Source organism: Primulina eburnea, chromosome 4, assembly GCF_022965805.1.
Source record: "Primulina eburnea isolate SZY01 chromosome 4, ASM2296580v1, whole genome shotgun sequence".
In the NCBI taxonomy this organism is placed as follows: domain Eukaryota; kingdom Viridiplantae; phylum Streptophyta; class Magnoliopsida; order Lamiales; family Gesneriaceae; genus Primulina; species Primulina eburnea.
This window is the reverse complement of record NC_133104.1, coordinates 8,399,513-8,418,410: the sequence shown is the minus strand read 5'-3', so window position 1 is coordinate 8,418,410 and position 18,898 is coordinate 8,399,513. Positions and strand designations below refer to the sequence as shown.

Below are 18,898 nucleotides of genomic sequence, written 5' to 3'. Positions count from 1 at the left end.
AAGTTAGAAATTTGTGTGTGATGATGTAGGTAATGATGTATTTTATTTTTGGATTATGTGTAATGAAACTCTATAAATAGATCTCTCATTTGTGAAGAAAATCACAATTGAGTAGAGAGAAAAATATTATAAAGTGTGTAGTTTGGTAAATTTTGAGTGTTTGAGATTTTTACTTTTTACCATAAATTTTTACTTTTTCACAACATAATCACAATTTTTATCTCCCCAACAATGTGTGGCGTATATGGATGCATCCAAATAAAACGAGCAACCCCGCCAACTTGATAGCTTGACAAAACCCCCACCCATGCTAACTTGCCATGGGTTGCGGGTTAAGTTGTCAACCTTCCAAAAAATAAAAAAGAAATACAATTTTTTTTAAAAAAATAGTACACGAATAATTGTAATTAATATAAGTCTTTCCAATTTCATCAGATATAATAAAATTATAAATAATTCAAATTTCATCAGTTATACATAAATTATTGAAATAATATAAAAGTTTTTTTTAAAAAAAAAATTGATAAGTCGACGCGTCGCTCCCCAACCTGTGACCCCAAAAGAGCTGGCTCGTATCGACTAGCATTTTAACATAGTACTGACATATTAACACAACTCGCTTCATTTTATATATTTAAACATTTTATTTTTCGTTGTTTTCAAATTAATGATTTTTTAATTAAAAATGAAAATTATCTAAAAATTAAAAAATATAGTTGAAAATATAATTGAAATAAAATATTTATTCAAATAAGATAAGATTGTAATTTTAAATGAGATATCATTAAATAAGATATCACTAAATCAATTAAAATTGAATTCAATATATATATGTAATAAATATTATAATAATAATTTTCTCTTAAAATTAAGCGCGTGGTTTACACACCTTCTAGATAAGGTCTTCTTTCGTTTTTGCAGCGGACATCGAAATTAACGTGCACTATTAAAAAAATATCAACGGTGCATTTGCGTGGAAACTAGTGGGCACACATGTCGTTATTTAATTGGGTACTGGTCTCGGTCCGGGCCTTTATAAGCAGGCTTTTCCTTCTCGGCTTACATCTCATTCATATTTCCTCATTCCCAAAGCCTATTATCTTCTTCTCAAGGTATCTTCTTCCTCCCTTTTTCTTTAATTTACGCGAGTTTTTTTTTTTATCTTGCGATGATTTCTGTTGATGTTAATTTTTTCTGGGATATTTTGATCTCGGTTCTTGATTTTTCGATTGAAATTGGGGTTGGTTTATTGGATATTGAAGTTACAGGCCTTTCCAAATTAAAAGTTTGATTTATATTTATTTAGCTTCTCCGTGTGATGTGATTCGGATCTGTCGATTGGACTGATCTTTCTTTTTTAATGTTGATTGTTGATTTTATGGATCTGTCGATTACAAGCTTCTCGGATTGGAGATAGATTTCTGTTCTGATTTCTCTTAACTTTTTTTTTAAAAAAATATAATAATTTTGACTTTTATGGATCTGATTTCCTGATTGAAGCGGATCTGTGAGAAGGTAGATTTCTGTAACTTTTTTTTAAAAAAAAAGTTATTCGATTTTACAGATCTGATTTCTCGATTGAAGCGGATCTGTCTGTTATACAAAAGTTCTTGTTTGAACTAGATCTTTTTTTCAGTAATGTTTAATTCTCTTTTTATTTACGGTATGATGTCGAAATTTGATAGATCTGTGCTCTATGAAGTGTTTTCCGATCACGTTTCACCTTTTTCCTCTTGCAGATGCAGATCTTTGTGAAAACCTTGACAGGAAAGACCATCACCCTAGAGGTGGAAAGCTCCGACACCATTGACAACGTCAAAACCAAAATTCAGGACAAGGAAGGAATCCCCCCAGACCAACAAAGACTGATCTTCGCCGGCAAGCAACTTGAGGACGGCCGCACCCTCGCCGACTACAACATTCAGAAGGAGTCAACCCTCCACTTGGTCCTCCGTCTGCGTGGTGGCATGCAGATTTTCGTCAAGACCCTTACGGGCAAGACCATCACCCTCGAGGTGGAGAGTTCAGACACTATCGACAACGTTAAGGCCAAGATCCAGGACAAGGAGGGCATCCCCCCGGACCAGCAAAGGTTGATCTTTGCAGGAAAGCAGCTCGAGGATGGCCGCACCCTCGCTGACTATAACATCCAGAAGGAATCCACCCTCCACTTGGTCCTCCGTCTCCGTGGTGGCATGCAGATTTTCGTCAAGACCCTTACGGGCAAGACCATCACCCTTGAGGTGGAGAGTTCAGACACTATCGACAATGTGAAGGCCAAGATCCAGGACAAGGAGGGCATCCCCCCGGACCAGCAGAGGTTGATCTTTGCAGGAAAGCAGCTCGAGGATGGCCGAACCCTCGCCGACTATAACATCCAGAAGGAATCCACCCTCCACTTGGTCCTCCGTCTCCGTGGTGGCATGCAGATCTTCGTTAAGACCCTCACCGGCAAGACTATTACCCTTGAGGTTGAAAGCTCTGACACCATCGACAACGTCAAAGCCAAGATCCAGGACAAGGAGGGCATCCCACCAGACCAGCAGAGGCTTATCTTCGCCGGAAAGCAGCTCGAGGATGGTCGAACCCTTGCTGATTACAACATCCAGAAGGAATCCACTCTCCATTTGGTGCTGAGGCTCCGTGGTGGTATGCAGATCTTCGTGAAGACTCTTACCGGGAAAACCATCACCCTTGAAGTCGAGAGCTCGGACACCATTGACAACGTTAAAGCCAAAATCCAGGACAAGGAAGGGATCCCACCAGACCAGCAGAGGCTGATCTTCGCTGGTAAGCAGCTCGAGGACGGGCGCACCCTGGCCGACTACAACATCCAGAAAGAATCGACTTTGCACTTGGTGCTGAGGCTCCGTGGTGGTATGCAGATTTTTGTGAAAACTTTGACCGGAAAGACCATCACTTTGGAGGTCGAGAGTTCGGACACCATCGATAATGTGAAGGCCAAGATTCAAGACAAAGAGGGTATCCCACCGGACCAGCAGAGGTTGATTTTCGCTGGTAAGCAGCTGGAGGATGGAAGGACTCTTGCCGACTACAACATTCAGAAGGAGTCCACACTTCACCTTGTCCTGCGTCTCCGTGGAGGTTTCTAAATGAATGTGTTTCGCCTGCAAATCTGTCTGTCTGTTGGAGTTATGTGTGAACTGGGGTTTCTGATTGTTAAGCTGTTTCATGTGGGGATATTTTATGCAACTGTTCAATAATTTCATGTGACAAATGAATTGGAGCCGAATTTGTTATTTGCCGTAATGTTTATATTATTATGTGGTTTATGTTGAGTGATTAACAGAATGAAAGAGAAATGTCTTCCATCAAAATCTTGAAAAGTCTCTTCTTGCTGCATCCCTTTGTTTTAGCAGACCTTTTCTACGTCAAAACCCAAAGGGCACTTACTATTGAAACGCCGTTATACTTGTATGAGACGAGTTTAGTGCTACGAAGGGTAACTGAATGCGGTTTTCGATGGAAACAAAATTAAATTTTGGTGTTTGTTTTGTGTTTCAGAAACAATGAACTTAGGTTGATAAAACATACTGCAATTTAATTGTCAGATTGACTCATTTCACTTGTTCATATATTTTTAGAAGTTGAAAACATAACTAAAATTTAGTTATTATTTATTAAAAAATTTTTTCATTATACCAAATTCGGCTATTGTTAATGTTCCTTCCTTTAGTTAGTAGATGGTAATAGATGTATTATGGCTAGTCTTTTATATTTTAGAGTAAGTCTTTTATAAGACGATTTTACGAATCTTTATTTGTGAGACGGGTCAATCTTATTGATATTCATAATAAAAAAGTGATATTCTTAACATAAAAAATAATATTTTTTCATATGTGACTCAAATAAAATATATGTTTTACAAAATACGATTTGTGAGATCATTTCACATGTGTTTGTCTATATTTATGCTCGATTGTACATTTTATGCTCAAATACATCTGTATCAAATCATTATAATGTACAAATTATTATTATTGTTATTATTATTATTATTTTTTAATAATGTCATATCTTAATGTATCTTGAATAAGGTCGGACTTTTCGGAAAAGCTCAACTTGCATATTCAGCTTGTCAGACCCAATTCCATGCCATTTTCTCTCTTTTCTCCTGATTCATTTCTCGGCGACAACTAGTGTTCTAGCTAGAAGATGGAGGTACCTGTGGACTTACGTTCGCGAATTGATTCTTGGATCAGCACTGCCATTGTTGCACACATGTTCAAGTTCTTTCTCTCTCTGATCTATGGGTTGAATGGTTGCCCCGATGCTGTTTCAAGTGTAGCACTCTCGTCGAATTGACTATTCAAGATTGTAAAATCTCTCCCGACCCTGGTCTTTTGAATTCTTATACTTGTGCATCCGATGGCGTCCCTTGAACCTGAAATCTTCCATTGCAACCACGAGATTTTCAGAATTTGACCAAATTGGAATTATAAGCTGATTGGCATCTGTTTGCACAATATTTGGTGTTGCGGGCGTGCCAGGTGCGAAAGTGCACCGATTTGTGTGAAATGATAAAAATCTAACTTCTAAAAACAAACGAAAGTGAATTCTAAATTTGACCGTCGGTTCTAATCTCCTAAAACAACTATAACGCCAAAATGAAGAAAACTATTGGAATTTGAGGAATAAATCTCTGACATCGTTTATATTTTCAATAAACTGTAGAAATTTACAATACATAGAAATATAAAATATAAAGTTTCTGAAATCTAAAGCGATAAGATCTAGAATGCTAGAAATAATTGGAACGCTTGAAAACTAGTGCATGAAAGACTGAAAATTTTACAGAGAGTATTTGCAGATTTGTATGTAGAGTTGTGTGTGTTTCTGTGTGCCGATCTCTTTTTCTTCCAAGCGTGCTGTGCCGTTTCTCTCCACTCCCCCATGAGCCCATGATCTTTCCCATTACCTTTGCACGATCTCCATTTCTTTCCTCTCACGTTGTGATCGGTTTGAATCGATAAGAATTAATCTGTTATGGGCTTATATAATTTAATTGGGCTTCAACATTAAATTGGGCTTCCATAATTAATTATTTTTAGCCCAAACAATTGCCCCCGCAAGCATTGGCCCATTGGGCCAAAATGCTTGTATGTAAACCAGTTTTAATTCTTTTATTTGGAATGGCCCGCGAGCATTTTTTGTGGAGTGAGTTTGTGACTTTTGGGCCAAGCCCAATTCTTTAATGAATTTTTCACTATCCAGTAGAATTCCCTCCCCAGATTCAAATCGCGATCTTTGGCCCTCTCTCTTCTTCTCCGCCTCTTCGCTCCCTGCTGCTCTGAAACTCCCTCCCACGCTGCCGCTGTGATTCAAGTTCCTTCTTCTTTCTCTCGCGCCCTTCGTCTGATTATTCCCCGCTGCCACTGTGGAAGCCCGCAGCTTCGCTAGCTCTACACTTCAACTGCGGCGGCTCTTAAGTTCATTTGCCTCTTTCCTCGGAACTCGCTCGTCCTTCTTTTACCGTCATTTCCTCCACATCGTTGTCGCCCGAAGTCCTTGTATGGCTCAAGAGTCTGCCTCGGCGCATCCATCTGAATCGAGCGCTGCGGTCCCCGTTTCTTCCCAAGCCGCCATCTCAGTCTCTGCTACTGATTTCAACCCCTTTTCCACCGCTTCTGGGTTGTCAACCGGCGTCCAATCGAGTTTTACTCGCCTTCTACTGCCATGGGTAATCTTTTTCCTTTTCTTGAATTTTACTCCGCAATTCTTGGCTCCTTGTTTTTTTGCAAATTTGGTTGCCATGCTATTCGTATTTATGCGCAAATTTCAGCAGCAAAAATTACCTGATAATTACTTATTGCCTTGGTTGGAGTTGCATTTCATTCTTCCCATCTTGAGATGTGCGAAGTCTTGAGGTATGCGAGGATTGGACGTGAATTCTTGTACAAAAGGTCTTGTCTTGCCTTGACTCTTCTCCAAGAATTGTATGATAAATGATTATGCTTATTTGTACGGCCCGTTTGAGTTGTACTTCTTTACTTCTTTATGTGGTACTTTTGGGGGAGTTACGAATTTGGGGGCTGCTTGACCATACACTAGCCTTTGTCTTGTGGGTGTGCTGGGATTACCATTGCTTGGCCATATTGTGTGCATCAGCGGAGACCGACGTCTTGCATAATATATGTGTGCAGCGATTTTTAATCCAGACCCATCTACTGGCTTTACATTTACCTCTGGTGCCATTTCCACGGGCGGTGAAAAGAATATGTATGTAGCCTCTTGTTGTATATGTGGTTCGTTCTTCACAGGTAATACCAGATTGAGACTTGGCCATGGGTTGGCCTCGGTTCTCCAGTGCATTCGACACTTAAGCTTTGGTATTATTTGGGGCTTTTTGAAACACAGGTACCTCTCAAACTCTTATGTGATCTTATGTGCTCTTACATGCTGCATACACTCAAGACAGTTCCCTTATCCCTATCATTATGCATGGCACTTCAGTCGGTCCCCTTTCCCGCATACACGTATTTGCACTTCAGTTGGACCCCTTTCCCGCATACACGTTTACTTACTGTTATTGCATGCGGTGGCTCCGCTTCTTATCTGTTGATTGTTGGTTTGGTGTTGTAGTCATTCAGTGTTGGATGTGGAATGAGGATGAGTTTAATGTGATGTTGTGTATTAAATGTTAGGAAGGAGTTTCCATTCATTTTTAATCCACTCAACCCAATTCATTCTAACAGTTTCAATCAAAACCATAAGTTGGCTTAAGACTCCCCACTCGAGAGTATCCTCTCCCTTGATTCTCCATCGAAATACAATGGATCCAATATGATAAAAGTGGCCTACTGGTCAACTTTAATTTATCTTTCTCGTTTTCTGAGTCATAACCAACAAATAGTTACATTAGTGGCCCTACGGCCTACTAAAAATAAAATCTTACAACATGAAGCTAAAACATAAAAAATGGCTGGTTAGCCTATTTTTCTTCCAAAGTCAACTTCTGGGTCCGCTTGGGGTTCGCATAACGCCCTTGTTCTCTTTCGTTCTTCCTTTATTACTCGTTGTCCGCTCGGTGAGCTCAACTCCCCGCTCGCTCTGTTATTTTCGTGCAATAATCTAAGTGGCCTGGAGGCCTACTTCATGGTTTGTCATTGCACATGCAAACAACCAATTTATAATGGCGGTATGGTATATTTCACCATGATTTCTGGTACCATAAAAACTTTGGAAATAAGTGGTCATAAGGCTGACTCCCTAGTGAAATAAAGGACCTTCAACGATAATGAGCGAGAGTGGCTTACTGTCCCACTCTCTCCAATAAATTTTATTGTTGAATCATAAGCTACAAAAATTTATTTCAGTGGCCCTAAGGCCTACCTCACATGAAATCTTGAAATAAAGAACTTAATATATACAAAAGTGGCCATGAAGGCCAACTCCCCACTGAAGAATGCCAACTCCCCACTGAATATCAGCCTTCGTGTTTGCTTCACTCGCAAGCTTTTCCTACTTCTTCCCTCATACTTGGAAAATACGGCTTGAGATACTTGCCGTTTATGCATTTTTGTGTGGATGGCCATCTATGCTTGATAGCCAATATGCATTTCCGTCTAACACCTTATGTACCTTGAATGGTCCCTCCCAGTTGGGAGACCATTTGCCCAGCTCCCTATCTTTTGTTCCTAGTGGTAGTATGGTCTTCCACACTATCTCTCCTTCATGGAAACTTTTCTTGTTAACTCTTTTGTTGTAGATCCTCGCCACTTTCTGTTTCTGTAACAGCAAAGCATTGTACGCTTGGATTCTCAACTCATCTAGTTCTTCCAGCTCCATGATCATTGCTTCATTATAATGCTCAAGGGAAAGTTCATTTTGCTTTGTCACTCGCATTGATGGCACCATAATCTCCAATGGGAGCACTGCATCATGGCCAAAGGTAAGGGAAAAAGGGCTCACTCCAGTGGCAGACCTCTTGGATGTTCTGTATGCCCACAAAGTTTCTGATAACAGCCTTGGCCAATCCCTAAGATTCTCTTCCATCATCTTTTGTAGAATCTTTATCAACACTTTATTTGACGCTTCGGCTTGCCCGTTTGACTGTGGGTAATGAGGGGATGAGTTTATCAATTTAATTCCATAGTCTTCTGCAAACTCCCTCATATCTGGGCCTGTGAACATAGTTCCCTGATCCGTGGTCAATGACTCTGGAATTCCAAATCTATGAATAATATTCTCTTTCACAAAGTTAATGACATCCTCTTGCTCCGCTCTCTTCAAAGGCACTGCTTCTACCCATTTGGTGAAAAAATCTGTGGCCACCAGGATGAATGAGTGGCCTTTAGATGATGAGGGGTAGATTTTCCCTATTAAATCCATGGCCCAGCCCTTGAACGGCCATGGTTTGACGACGCTGTAAAGCTCGTCAGCCGAGATTCTTTGGATGTTCCCATGTTTCTGACAAGGCTGGCATCCCTTAGCATATTTGATGCAATCTTTCAGGATGGATGGCCAATAGTAGCCATACCTCCTTATCAACCATCTCATCTTTATTCCAGATTGATGCGCTCCACACACTCCCTCATGAACTTGCTTCATTATCTCCAAAGCTTCTGGAAAGCCTATGCATCTGAGGAGCAAACCATCTAACCCTTTCCTGTACAAATCTCCCTCCACTAGAACGTAATTAAGAGCTCTCATTTTTAAACCATGTGGAATATCTCTCCCGGTTGATTCTAGCACCTGTTTCATGTCATCTCTCCAGTCACCAGCTAAGTTTATATCCAAGTTGAGTGTGTCTACCTGAATCCCTCTTTGCTGAATTGAAGGGTGGTTTTTCTTTTGAATCAACACCAGCCTGTGTGTAAATTCCGGAGACATCTTCAATCCCGAAGCAACCTATGCCAACTCGTCTGCCTCCCAATTTTCTTGTCTTGGGACGTGTACTAATGACACTTCCTCGAAATCATCTAGAAGTTGGGATGCAGCTGTATAGTACGGAGCCAAGGACAAACTTGTGCATTTGAACTCCCCTGACAGCTGTTTGAGTACCAGCTGAGAATCTCCTGATATTAACAATTCTCTTGCCCCTAAATCTTTCAGAATTTCCAATCCAATGACCAGTGCTTCATATTCTGCCTGATTGTTGGTGCATGGAAAATCCAAATTAAAGGATAGAGCGGTTTTCACACCTCTTGGCGAGGTGATCACGATACCAGCTCCAGCTGTTGTTTCTGTGCTTGATCCATCAAACTTCAACTCCCAGGGTTGAACTCCCACTCCACAAACTGGAAACCCAACATGTTCTCCAATAAACTCATCAAGTGAAGGGTGATCAGCTAAAAAATCGGCAATAGCTTGGCCTTTTACTGATTTTTGGGGATAATATGTCAATGTAAATTCGGCCAATGCTAAAGACCATTTGCCAATTCTCCCAGAGAGGATATGTCTATTAAGCATGTATATAATCAAATCGGTTTTAGCCACCACAAACACTCTTGATTGAATCAAATAATGTCTTAACTTAGTACATGCATGATACAGTGTTAAGCATAGCTTTTCAATCACAGAATATTTCACCTCTACTGGAGTAAGGAATCTACTCAAATAATAGATGGCTTGTTCATTTCCTTCATGATTATTTTGAACTAGTAGACACCCAATTGATTCATGAGCAGCAGAGATGTATAATTTAAGGGGCATTCCATACCTGGGAGGCATAAGAACAAGTGGGTTAGATAGATATCTCTTGATCACATCAAAAGCTTTCTGATGCGGCTCCTCCCATTTGAACTCTCCGCTGTCTTTGAGCTTCAACAGCTGTGAAAACTCCTTTGTCTTCCCTGCAAGGTTAGAGATAAAACGCCTCAAGTAATTCACTTGCCCAAGGAAGCGTTGCAACTCTTTCTTGTTTCTAGGTGGATTTGCTTCCATAATAGCTTTGGCTTTGTTCTTATCCACTTCAACTCCCCTCTGATGTACAAGAAATCCCAGAAAGTTTCCTGCTTTGACACCAAAGGCACATTTCAATGGATTTAACTTCAACTCATGTTGCCTCATTCTTTGGAAGCTTTTCCTCAAGGGTTCAATGTGATCAGCGGCTTGTTTAGACTTCACAACGATATCATCTATATATACTTCAATGTGATGCCCTATCATGTCATGAAAGATCGAGTTCATAGCTCTTTGGTACGTGGCCCCTGCTTTTTTTAGCCCGAATGGCATAACAAGCCATTCAAACGTACCAACAGCTCCCGGGCATCTGAATGCTGTTTTGTGAGTGTCAGTCTCTGCTATTTTGATCTGGTTGTAGCCCGAAAATCCGTCCATGAAGGATAACAATTCATGTCTAGCCACTGAATCAATTAACATATCAGGTATCGGCATCACATATACATCTTTGGAAGTTGCACAGTTCAAGTCTCGGAAGTCGATGCATATTCTTACCTTGCCATTCTTTTTCATGACTGGCACAATGTTCGAAAGCCATTCGGTATATCTGATTGGCTTTATAAACTTGGACTTTAACAATTTCTCAACTTCCTCTTTCACTTTCAATTCAACTTGTTTTGACATGCGAAGAGATGGCTGTTGAAATGGTTTGAAACCTTCTTTGAGTGGAAGTTGGTGTTCGACCAATTTTCGGTCCAACCCTGGCATGTCATCATAACTCCATGCAAAACAATCTCTGTATTCCTTCAACATACTGATCAAGTCTTGCTTCAACTGCTCTTCCAGTAGCTTACTCACATATACCACTTTTGGATTCTCAAGCTCCCCCAAATTAATCTCTTCCAATGGGTCTTGCACTTCATGTTGGCCATCTTCCATTTGAGATGGCGCCATCAATAACTCATCGACTTGGAGCTCATCATCTTCGTATTCTTCTTCTTGGACAACTTCAGTTCCATAAGTGTCCCATGCTTCCTCTTCCTTTAGTTTGTCCAGTACTTGCTGCACATGTGCCTTCCATATAGAGGTTGCAGTTACCTCTTTTCCTTTTTGGTTTGAATTAATCATCAACCTCCTCAATCAGCGGCTGAATTATCGGCCTAGACGGCACGATAACAGTAGGTTTGAGGATTTTTTCCAACACCGAGCTTGGAGTTGGTGTTTGCATGTACAGTGGATTTTCTTTCTTGCTATTGCCACGGATTTTGATGGGCCCAAAATCTCCATTGTAATATCTAGCCTCAACTGCACTTGCACTTGTTTGAAACGGCTGTCCATCAGCTTCTACAACCTCCACATCATCCCCTTTCCAGAATAATAGCAGTTGGTGCATTGAGGATGGTATGCACTGGTTTGCATGGATCCAATCTCTGCCTAACAACGCTTGGAAGTTGGCGGAGGAGTTTACCACGAAAAATGCACATAACGATGACATACTCCCCACAGTAACATCAGCGGGGAATACCCCAATGGTCTTGGTGGTTTTTCCTGTAAATGCAGCAACCGAAACTTCCGAAAGAATCAAGTCTTCTTCATTTTTGCCCAACCTTTTCAACATTCTTACTGGAAGAACATTCACAGCTGAACCATTGTCAATCAACACCCTGGACACTGGCTTCCCATTCAAGTGGGCTTTGATGTACAACGGCCTTATGTGCTTGGTCATGGCCGGTGTAGGCTTTTCAAGTATCACTTGTTTAGGCTTATTCGGGTGATCTTCTTTGATAATCACTCTTGAACTCCTTTCAGGGAGTTTATTTGCATGCTCTTTCTTTTGCACTGATCCTTGGGGCATCAACTCCCCATCCTCTTCTTCCATCATTTTAAATCTCTCGGGTAGTATCACCACTCTTGTGGCACAATCCACGGTGATGTGAAATTCTCCAATACAAAAATTGATTGTTTTTCTTGCTTGATCATCCTCTTCGCTTAACAAATCATCATCATCTTCAACAAACTTATCCTCAGTAGCGGATCTTCCGAACTTGGATTTACTCCCCACTGGCTCTCTGGAGACTGGAACATCAATTGTGGATTCATTTTTCAACTTAGCGGACTCCTTTCTTCTTGCAATAGCTCTTTCTCTCAACAGTCGTCTCTTTTGTGTCATATTCGGTGGCCTAGGGAACTTTTTGTGTTGGGCCACTCTCCAAGACTCACTGAACTCCCCTCTGGCTGGAACGACGTATCTCGGCTTTACTCTACTGTTCTCAATCAATTTTCCTTTTGAGATTTCGTATGAACGCCGTTCTCTGCCTTGATCGGCTGATAATTTTCTAGTTTCCACCCTTCGTGACTCAAATTCATATGCATTTCTCTTGTCCGAATACCTTTGGTGATGGTTGCAAGATGACTCCCCTCTAAACCATTGTTTCTCCACCACTGGTCTTTCAAGGAAATGTTGATTCCTCGGCCTAAAGGCCGCGGATTCACCAACATTTCTGGGGAAATGCGATTGAACTGTTCGTATTTGATCGGCACTATGTCTTCCATGAGCTTCAAACAATTGACCCTTTGGAATCCAGTATTTCTTGATTACTCGGTCTTTCACTGCAAGGATCGGCTTCTTTTCTCATTGAGAAGATCCCTCAAATCTGTCACATTCACATTAACCAAAGCTACCGGGGGAAAAGGATCATCATCCACCGCCATAGACTCTTGTTTGTTGGGGAATTTCACAACTCCCTTGTTAATTCTATCTTGCAAAATGTTCTTGAACGCCCAACAAGATTTGGTAGCATGATTATAGGAGTTGTGGTATTTACAATACTCTCGTCCCTTCAGCTCTTCTGTAGGTGGCATCTTGTGATCAGGCGGGAATGTGATGAACTTTTCTTTCACCAAGAAGTCGAAAACTTCTTCGGTCTTTGATACATCGAATGTATACTGCATGTCTTTGGGGAGTTGGGAGTTGTTCTTCTCTGTTGGCTTCTTTTTTAGCAGGGGAACTGTGCAAGACCCGACCGATTGCATCTCTGCCAATGCCACCTCTTCCACCTCCTGATAATAAGACCCCATAGTAGTTTTCTTCTTGTACGACTCTTCCCGCAATAGTTCTTCGTATTCAGCCACTTTGGCAGCTAGCTCGAAGAAATCCCTGAACTCCATTCCCTGGAATTTCTTCCTCAATTCAAAATCTAGCCCCTTTTGTGCCATCTTCACGAACTCGGTCTCCGGTAGGAACACCTTGCACCTATTCTTCATCTTCTTGAACCTGTCTATGAAATATTCCACAGACTCTCCTTTCTTTTGAGTGACTCTGGATAAGTCCGCAATGCACACTTCAGGCTCTGTTCTATAGAATTGAATGTGAAATTGTCTTTCCATCTCTTGCCAACTCATCACTGAATTTCTGGGGAGTGAGGCATACAAGGCGAATGCAGTCCCAGTGAGGGAATTCGGGAATAGCCGCAACTTTAGATTGTTGAAGTTCTCCAAGTTGGCTAATTCCCCGCACTGGATGGTGAATCTGGCTATGTGTTCCATGCTGGACTGGCCATCCTCCCCGGAGAATAAACTGAAATCATGAACTCTATAACCCCTTGGGTACGGGTTATTCACGTCAATGTAGTCTGGATAGGGTTTGTGGAACTCTGGGCGGCCAATCTGTTTCAAGGCCGGCCCATATAACTCTTGAACAGCTTCTCTCACCATTTCTGGATCAATCCCGTGCATGTTCCGAGCGGGGAGTTGGTGATGGTAGTAATTTGCCCCCCGAGCTTGGAACCATGCATTTAAACCAAAATTGCCTCCTGGGAAGCCCCCATCCACTCCTTGATGATCCATGTGCGGTATGTCATCATAAACTCCAGGTTGGTACAGAGGATTGGTCACGCTGTACACTTGAGTAACTGGTTGTTTCGAGCAACCCACTCCATGAGCACGTGGATATGGCTGAGATCTCCCCCCTAAGGTTTCTTCTCTCTTGTGAGGTAGTGTATACATTCTCTCTGGATGATTTGGGAGAGTAAAATCTGGGCGGCGGGGATCGCCAGCCCTTGAGTTTCCCACTCCCTGATCGGATTCATGAACTTGGTTGCTTCCCTGGTCAGCCTCTTTGACAGTGGTATTTTGCTCTCCTCGAAGGGACTGACTCGGCTTACACAAAATGGTTTTCAAACAGTCAGCCATCGCCTTAGATAATGCCAGTGAGATTTCCTCAATCTTTGTAGCAGTCAGTTCTTCAATCACCCTGTTATATGTAGATCCATTTCTTCAACTTGTGGTTCAACAGCGTGTTGCTCTGGCTGAGGCGCTTGAGTTCCCTCTTGATTCGCCAGAGACTCCCCACCCTCCTGATTCACGTTTTCCTTTCTTCTTGGCGGCATAGTGAGGTCCCACCGGGCGTGCCAAAAATATGTTTGCACAATATTTGGTGTTGCGGGCGTACCAGGTGAACGAAAGTGAATTCTAAATTTGACCGTCGGTTCTAATCTCCTAAAACAACTATAACGCCAAAATGAAGAAAACTATTGGAATTTGAAGAATAAATCTCTGACATCGTTTATATTTTCAATAAACTGTAGAAATTTACAAGACATAGAAATATAAAATATAAAGTTTCTGAAATCTAAAGCCATAAGATCTAGAATGCTAGAAATAATTGGAACGCTTGAAAACTAGTGCATGAAAGACTGAAAATTTTGCAGAGAGTATTTGCAGATTTGTATGTAGAGTTGTGTGTGTTTCTGTGTGCCGATCTCTTTTTCTTCCCAGCGTGCTGTGCCGTTTCTCTCCACTCTCCCATGAGCCTATGATCTTTCCCATTACCTTTGCACGATCTCAATTTCTTTCCTCTCACGTTGTGATCGGTTTGAATCGATAATTTGAATCGATAAGAATTAATCTGTTATGGGCTTATATAATTTAATTGGGCTTCAACATTAAATTGGGCTTCCATAATTAATTATTTTTAGCCCAAACAGCATCGCTTGACAGAATTACTTGAAATGAAAGCGCTTATAAGCTACGAAAAACTTATTATTTTGAAGATCTTCTCTTGAATGGTGTGTTACTTATCATGTTGGTGGTATTGATTTCATCAGGTAAAAAAAGCGCTGGAGAAAGCCTAAGCACTTACCGAAGTGTCTGTTGTAGTCTCTTAATTATGCAACTATTCGCCGACTTGGTGGCGGAGAGGATAAGTTGAACATGGTAAGATATATTCTGAAAGAGTAGGTCTCTTGTGATACGATCTCACAAATCTTTATTTGTAAGACTAGTCAATCCTACCGATATTCACAATAAAAAGTAACAATCTTAACATAAAAAGTAATACTTTTTCATGGATGAGCTAAATAAAAAATCTGTCTCACAAAATACGATCCGTGAGACCATCTCACATAAATGTTTTCTTTTATTTCTATATTGTAGTTCAAAAAATAAATAAAGGATTGATTTATCGTAATCGTCGAGATTGAGAGATAAATCTCTATTTTGAAAATTAGTTTGAATACCACCTATACAGAATTTTTGTTTGTCCACTTTATAGATTTAAGGAAAAATGATTTTTTTAGTACATGAAATAGTCTAATTAGATTTTTTCTAATATCAAACTCTTACACAATTTTTAATTTTTTTGACTTTTTGATTTAATTCTTGACATGATATTTGATTAGTTAGCAATTATCGATTATACATCATTATTTTTTAATGTTATATTAGTATTTTTTTTCAACATTTTTCACCTTTTAACTCTCTCGCCCTCTTTGTTTACTTAAACAGTCTAAAAATTTATGTTTCCATAAAAAAATTATTAATTATGATACTATTAATTCTTATTATTTTTAAAATAAAATATTAAAGAAGTGATAAAGAGTAGGAATTTTTTTTAACATACTCGATTAAATAAGTATTTTTATATTTTCAATATATCATAAACAAATAACATTGATAAATTATAATTTAGACATATATGTTCACTTTTTTAAAAATATATATGATGATAAGGTAAAAACTTATGTGAATGGTCTCATGGATCGTATTTGTGAGACAAATCTCTTATTTGGGTCATCCATGAAAAAATATTACCTTTTATGCTAAGAGTTTTACTTTTTATTGTGAATATCGGTAGGGTTGACCCGTCTCACACCGTCTCACAGATAAAGATTCGTGAGACCGTCTCACTAGAGATTTAATCATTATATAATGATAATGATAAATATATGAAAAACTAAAATATATTAATTTTTGTTGGAAAAAAGTTTAAATTTGTTACTGAGTAATCGGCCCAGTGGGTTTTCTGGATTGAAACAAAACTCTCCCGCTATGAACTAAATTCCATAGGAAATTAGGTTTTTATAAAGTTTCGAGGGGTATGCAATTCGTGTGGTAAATTTCTTTTGTTCCTATGTCTTTTATTGTTTGCCCAAAACCCTAACCCTAGCTTCAAATATCGTAATTTCTGGTAAATTATTTTAGGGGAAACGTGAATCTATTTCTCATCAATTGGAGTGGTTGTGAAACGATTTAGGAGAGAGGGCTAGGATTTGAACTGATCTTGGTAATGGATTCCATGGATATAATCAGCAGCTTGCCAGACCCAATTCTATGCCATATTCTGTCTTTTCTCCCAAATCATTTTTCTGCCAAAACTAGTGTTTTAGCCAGAAGATGGAGGTACCTATGGAACTATGTCCGCGATCGTCGTTTCAACGACCTAGAATATTATAAGTTTAATCACAATTGTCAACCATTTTCGGACATGGTTGACAATGTTCTGTCGCTTCACAATGGGTCCATAGATAGTTTGATCATCCGCTCAGATGATGTTGCTAGCCAATGTCAAATTGATGCATGGATCAGCACTGCCATTGCACGCAATGTTCAGGTTCTTCGTCTCTGTGATTTCTCTGATGTTACGTTGACTCAATGTCGTTTCAAGTGTAACTCTCTGATTGAATTGACTCTTCAAAATTTTACAATCTCTGCCAAGCCCGGTGATGTATGTCTGCCTAGACTCAAGAAACTCCATCTTCGCTATAATTGCTATGAGAATGATGAGTCCCTTCCTAACTTGGTTTCTGGGTGTTTAGCTATTGAGGATTTGTTCGTTGAAAGAAAGTTATGTGACAACATGGGCTGTTGTTATGTAAGTTCACCCACTCTAAAATCCTTTGTGTTGTGGTCTAAGTTTCATTGTTATATGTTAGAGTGCCATTATGAACACAAGGTAGTGTTAGATATCCCCGCGGTTCAATATCTTGACATAAAAGATAAATATTCCCGCACTATTCTATCCGAAAAGCTATCCTCCATGGTTGTAGCAAAGAGTTTTCTTTCCTATGATCATGATTCCGAAGCAAACATCAGACATTGGAGGAATTTGTCTCAACTTGTTGAAAGGCTGTCTAATGCCAAAAGTCAAACATTTAGAAGTTGCACCATGATGGAGGTATTTGCTTTGTTTTCATTCTTAGATTTATAATTTCAACTGTTTTCCTGTGAGACTAATCACATAAACTATTTATGTTTATGTATCCGATGGTGTCATGATACAATGACTTCTCTTTTCAGCATCTGAACCCGACATTCTCCTTTGCAACAACAAGGTTCCATAATTTGATCAAAGTGGAATTAGAAGCTGATTGGTATTTCTTGACAGAATTGCTTGAAAGTGCTTATAAGCTAGAATACCTTACCGTCCGAGAGGTATCTTGATACCAATTATTGAGAAGATCTTCTCTTTTGTTTCTCAATCACTTTGTTTTTCTTTGTAATCTTACGTGGTGTTGGTGTGATTGTTTATTTTAGGTAAATGAAGTAAATTGTTGGAGGGAGCCTAAGAATATACCGGAGTGTCTATTATCAACCCTTAAATATGTATCAATCAGTGGATTTGCAGGTGGAGAGCATGAGTTGAACATGGTAAGTTATATTATGATGCATGCTAAAGTTTTGAAGAGTGTAAGGATAGATACAAAGTCTCGTTGTCGTCGCAAAGACATCCATTCTAAGCTGGTTTCTTATCTTCCACGGGGATCTCATGAATGTCGGCTTACTTTCATTTGACATCTGTAAATTAGCAAGAATGACTGATTTTGAGTATTGAATCCCGAAACTGTTTTAAGAGCTCAGAGTGAACTTACTCGAAACTGTTATAAGAACATCGTCTCAAGTCGAAGTTGTCAAACACGAGATTTTACTCCAACCGATGGCACGACATGCGACACAGTGCTGCGCCAACGTCAATTAATCTAATTTTCCTTTTTTTGCAAGTTATGATAAATTTATATGATTTTCCTTTAGCGGAATAGCTTTGCGTTTGGATGCTAATAGTCCGAACTTTTCAACGTTTTATAACCATATGCCGATGCGTCGAATTCTCGATGTATGACATCCGATTATTGACATCTCTATTCCTCGTTGCTGAGTGCAGCAAAGTTCTCAGAACTTGGAAAATTCTCGGTCATCTTTCCCGACCAGTCCTTGACTTTTTGGTACTCCATTACTTATCTTGGCCAAAACTTGGAATTTTTGGGTCGGTCCTCGGAGAATTTCGCCAAGTTTTTTTAAAATATGATATACATTTACTTTTCTATCTTTGTAAAGTATATAAAATTATTTAATTTCAATGACCGAGCTGGACTCCTGAAACATATGCTCAAAACACCATCCTATTTAAAAGTCACCAAATTCAAGTGGCATCAATTACGACACGACTCTTTTCAAGTGTTAATCAATCAAACTAACGACAAAAACTGAGATAATAAATTGAAATATATGAATAATATAAGCGTGTGTTTGGTTGAGTGGATTAAAATAAAGATAGATTAATAGTCAAATATTTATCGTTAAAAGTTTAAGTTGTTTTAATAATCATTTTGATCCGGTTTAAGATCCAATTTTATGGATAACTATTTGATTAATAAAATTAGATCTTAAACCAGGTCAAAATGATTATTAAAACATCTTAAAATTTTAACGATAAATATTTGACTATTAATCTATCCTTATTTAATCCACTCAATCAAAC

General features: G+C 39.4%; 3 protein-coding genes across 3 annotated transcripts; 2 read left to right on the top strand and 1 right to left on the bottom strand.

Moving 5' to 3' along the window:
- The first annotated feature begins 977 nt into the window (after nucleotides 1–977).
- On the top strand, nucleotides 978–3,262 carry LOC140830855 (polyubiquitin). The gene is made up of 2 exons (XM_073194379.1): nucleotides 978–1,112; nucleotides 1,740–3,262. The coding sequence occupies exon 2, from the start codon at nucleotides 1,740–1,742 to the stop codon at nucleotides 3,111–3,113; it is 1,374 nt and encodes a 457-aa protein (XP_073050480.1). The 5' UTR covers nucleotides 978–1,112; the 3' UTR covers nucleotides 3,114–3,262.
- Nucleotides 3,263–8,871: 5,609 nt separating this feature from the next.
- LOC140830060 (uncharacterized) lies at nucleotides 8,872–12,034 on the bottom strand. The gene is made up of 2 exons (XM_073193340.1): nucleotides 10,997–12,034; nucleotides 8,872–10,926 (listed from the first exon to the last, which is right to left on the bottom strand). The coding sequence occupies exons 1-2, from the start codon at nucleotides 12,032–12,034 to the stop codon at nucleotides 8,872–8,874; spliced, it is 3,093 nt and encodes a 1,030-aa protein (XP_073049441.1).
- A 4,177-nt stretch (nucleotides 12,035–16,211) lies between these two features.
- On the top strand, nucleotides 16,212–18,107 carry LOC140830853 (F-box/FBD/LRR-repeat protein At5g56420-like). Its single transcript, XM_073194376.1, has 3 exons — nucleotides 16,212–17,317; nucleotides 17,440–17,574; nucleotides 17,677–18,107. Exons 1-3 carry the CDS (start codon nucleotides 16,430–16,432, stop codon nucleotides 17,932–17,934), a joined length of 1,281 nt encoding a protein of 426 aa, XP_073050477.1. The 5' UTR covers nucleotides 16,212–16,429; the 3' UTR covers nucleotides 17,935–18,107.
- Nucleotides 18,108–18,898: the final 791 nt, after the last annotated feature.

Coding starts and splice junctions, on each gene's coding strand:
- LOC140830855 (XM_073194379.1), top strand. CDS start 1,740: ATGCAGATCTTTGTGAAAACCTTGACAGGAAAGACCATCACCCTAGAG.
- LOC140830060 (XM_073193340.1), bottom strand. CDS start 12,034: ATGACACAAAAGAGACGACTGTTGAGAGAAAGAGCTATTGCAAGAAGA. Junction 10,927..10,996: donor TTCAGCCGCTGATTGAGGAG/GTTGATGATTAA, acceptor GCACATGTGCAG/CAAGTACTGGACAAACTAAA.
- LOC140830853 (XM_073194376.1), top strand. CDS start 16,430: ATGGATTCCATGGATATAATCAGCAGCTTGCCAGACCCAATTCTATGC. Junction 17,318..17,439: donor GAAGTTGCACCATGATGGAG/GTATTTGCTTTG, acceptor TTCTCTTTTCAG/CATCTGAACCCGACATTCTC. Junction 17,575..17,676: donor AATACCTTACCGTCCGAGAG/GTATCTTGATAC, acceptor TGTTTATTTTAG/GTAAATGAAGTAAATTGTTG.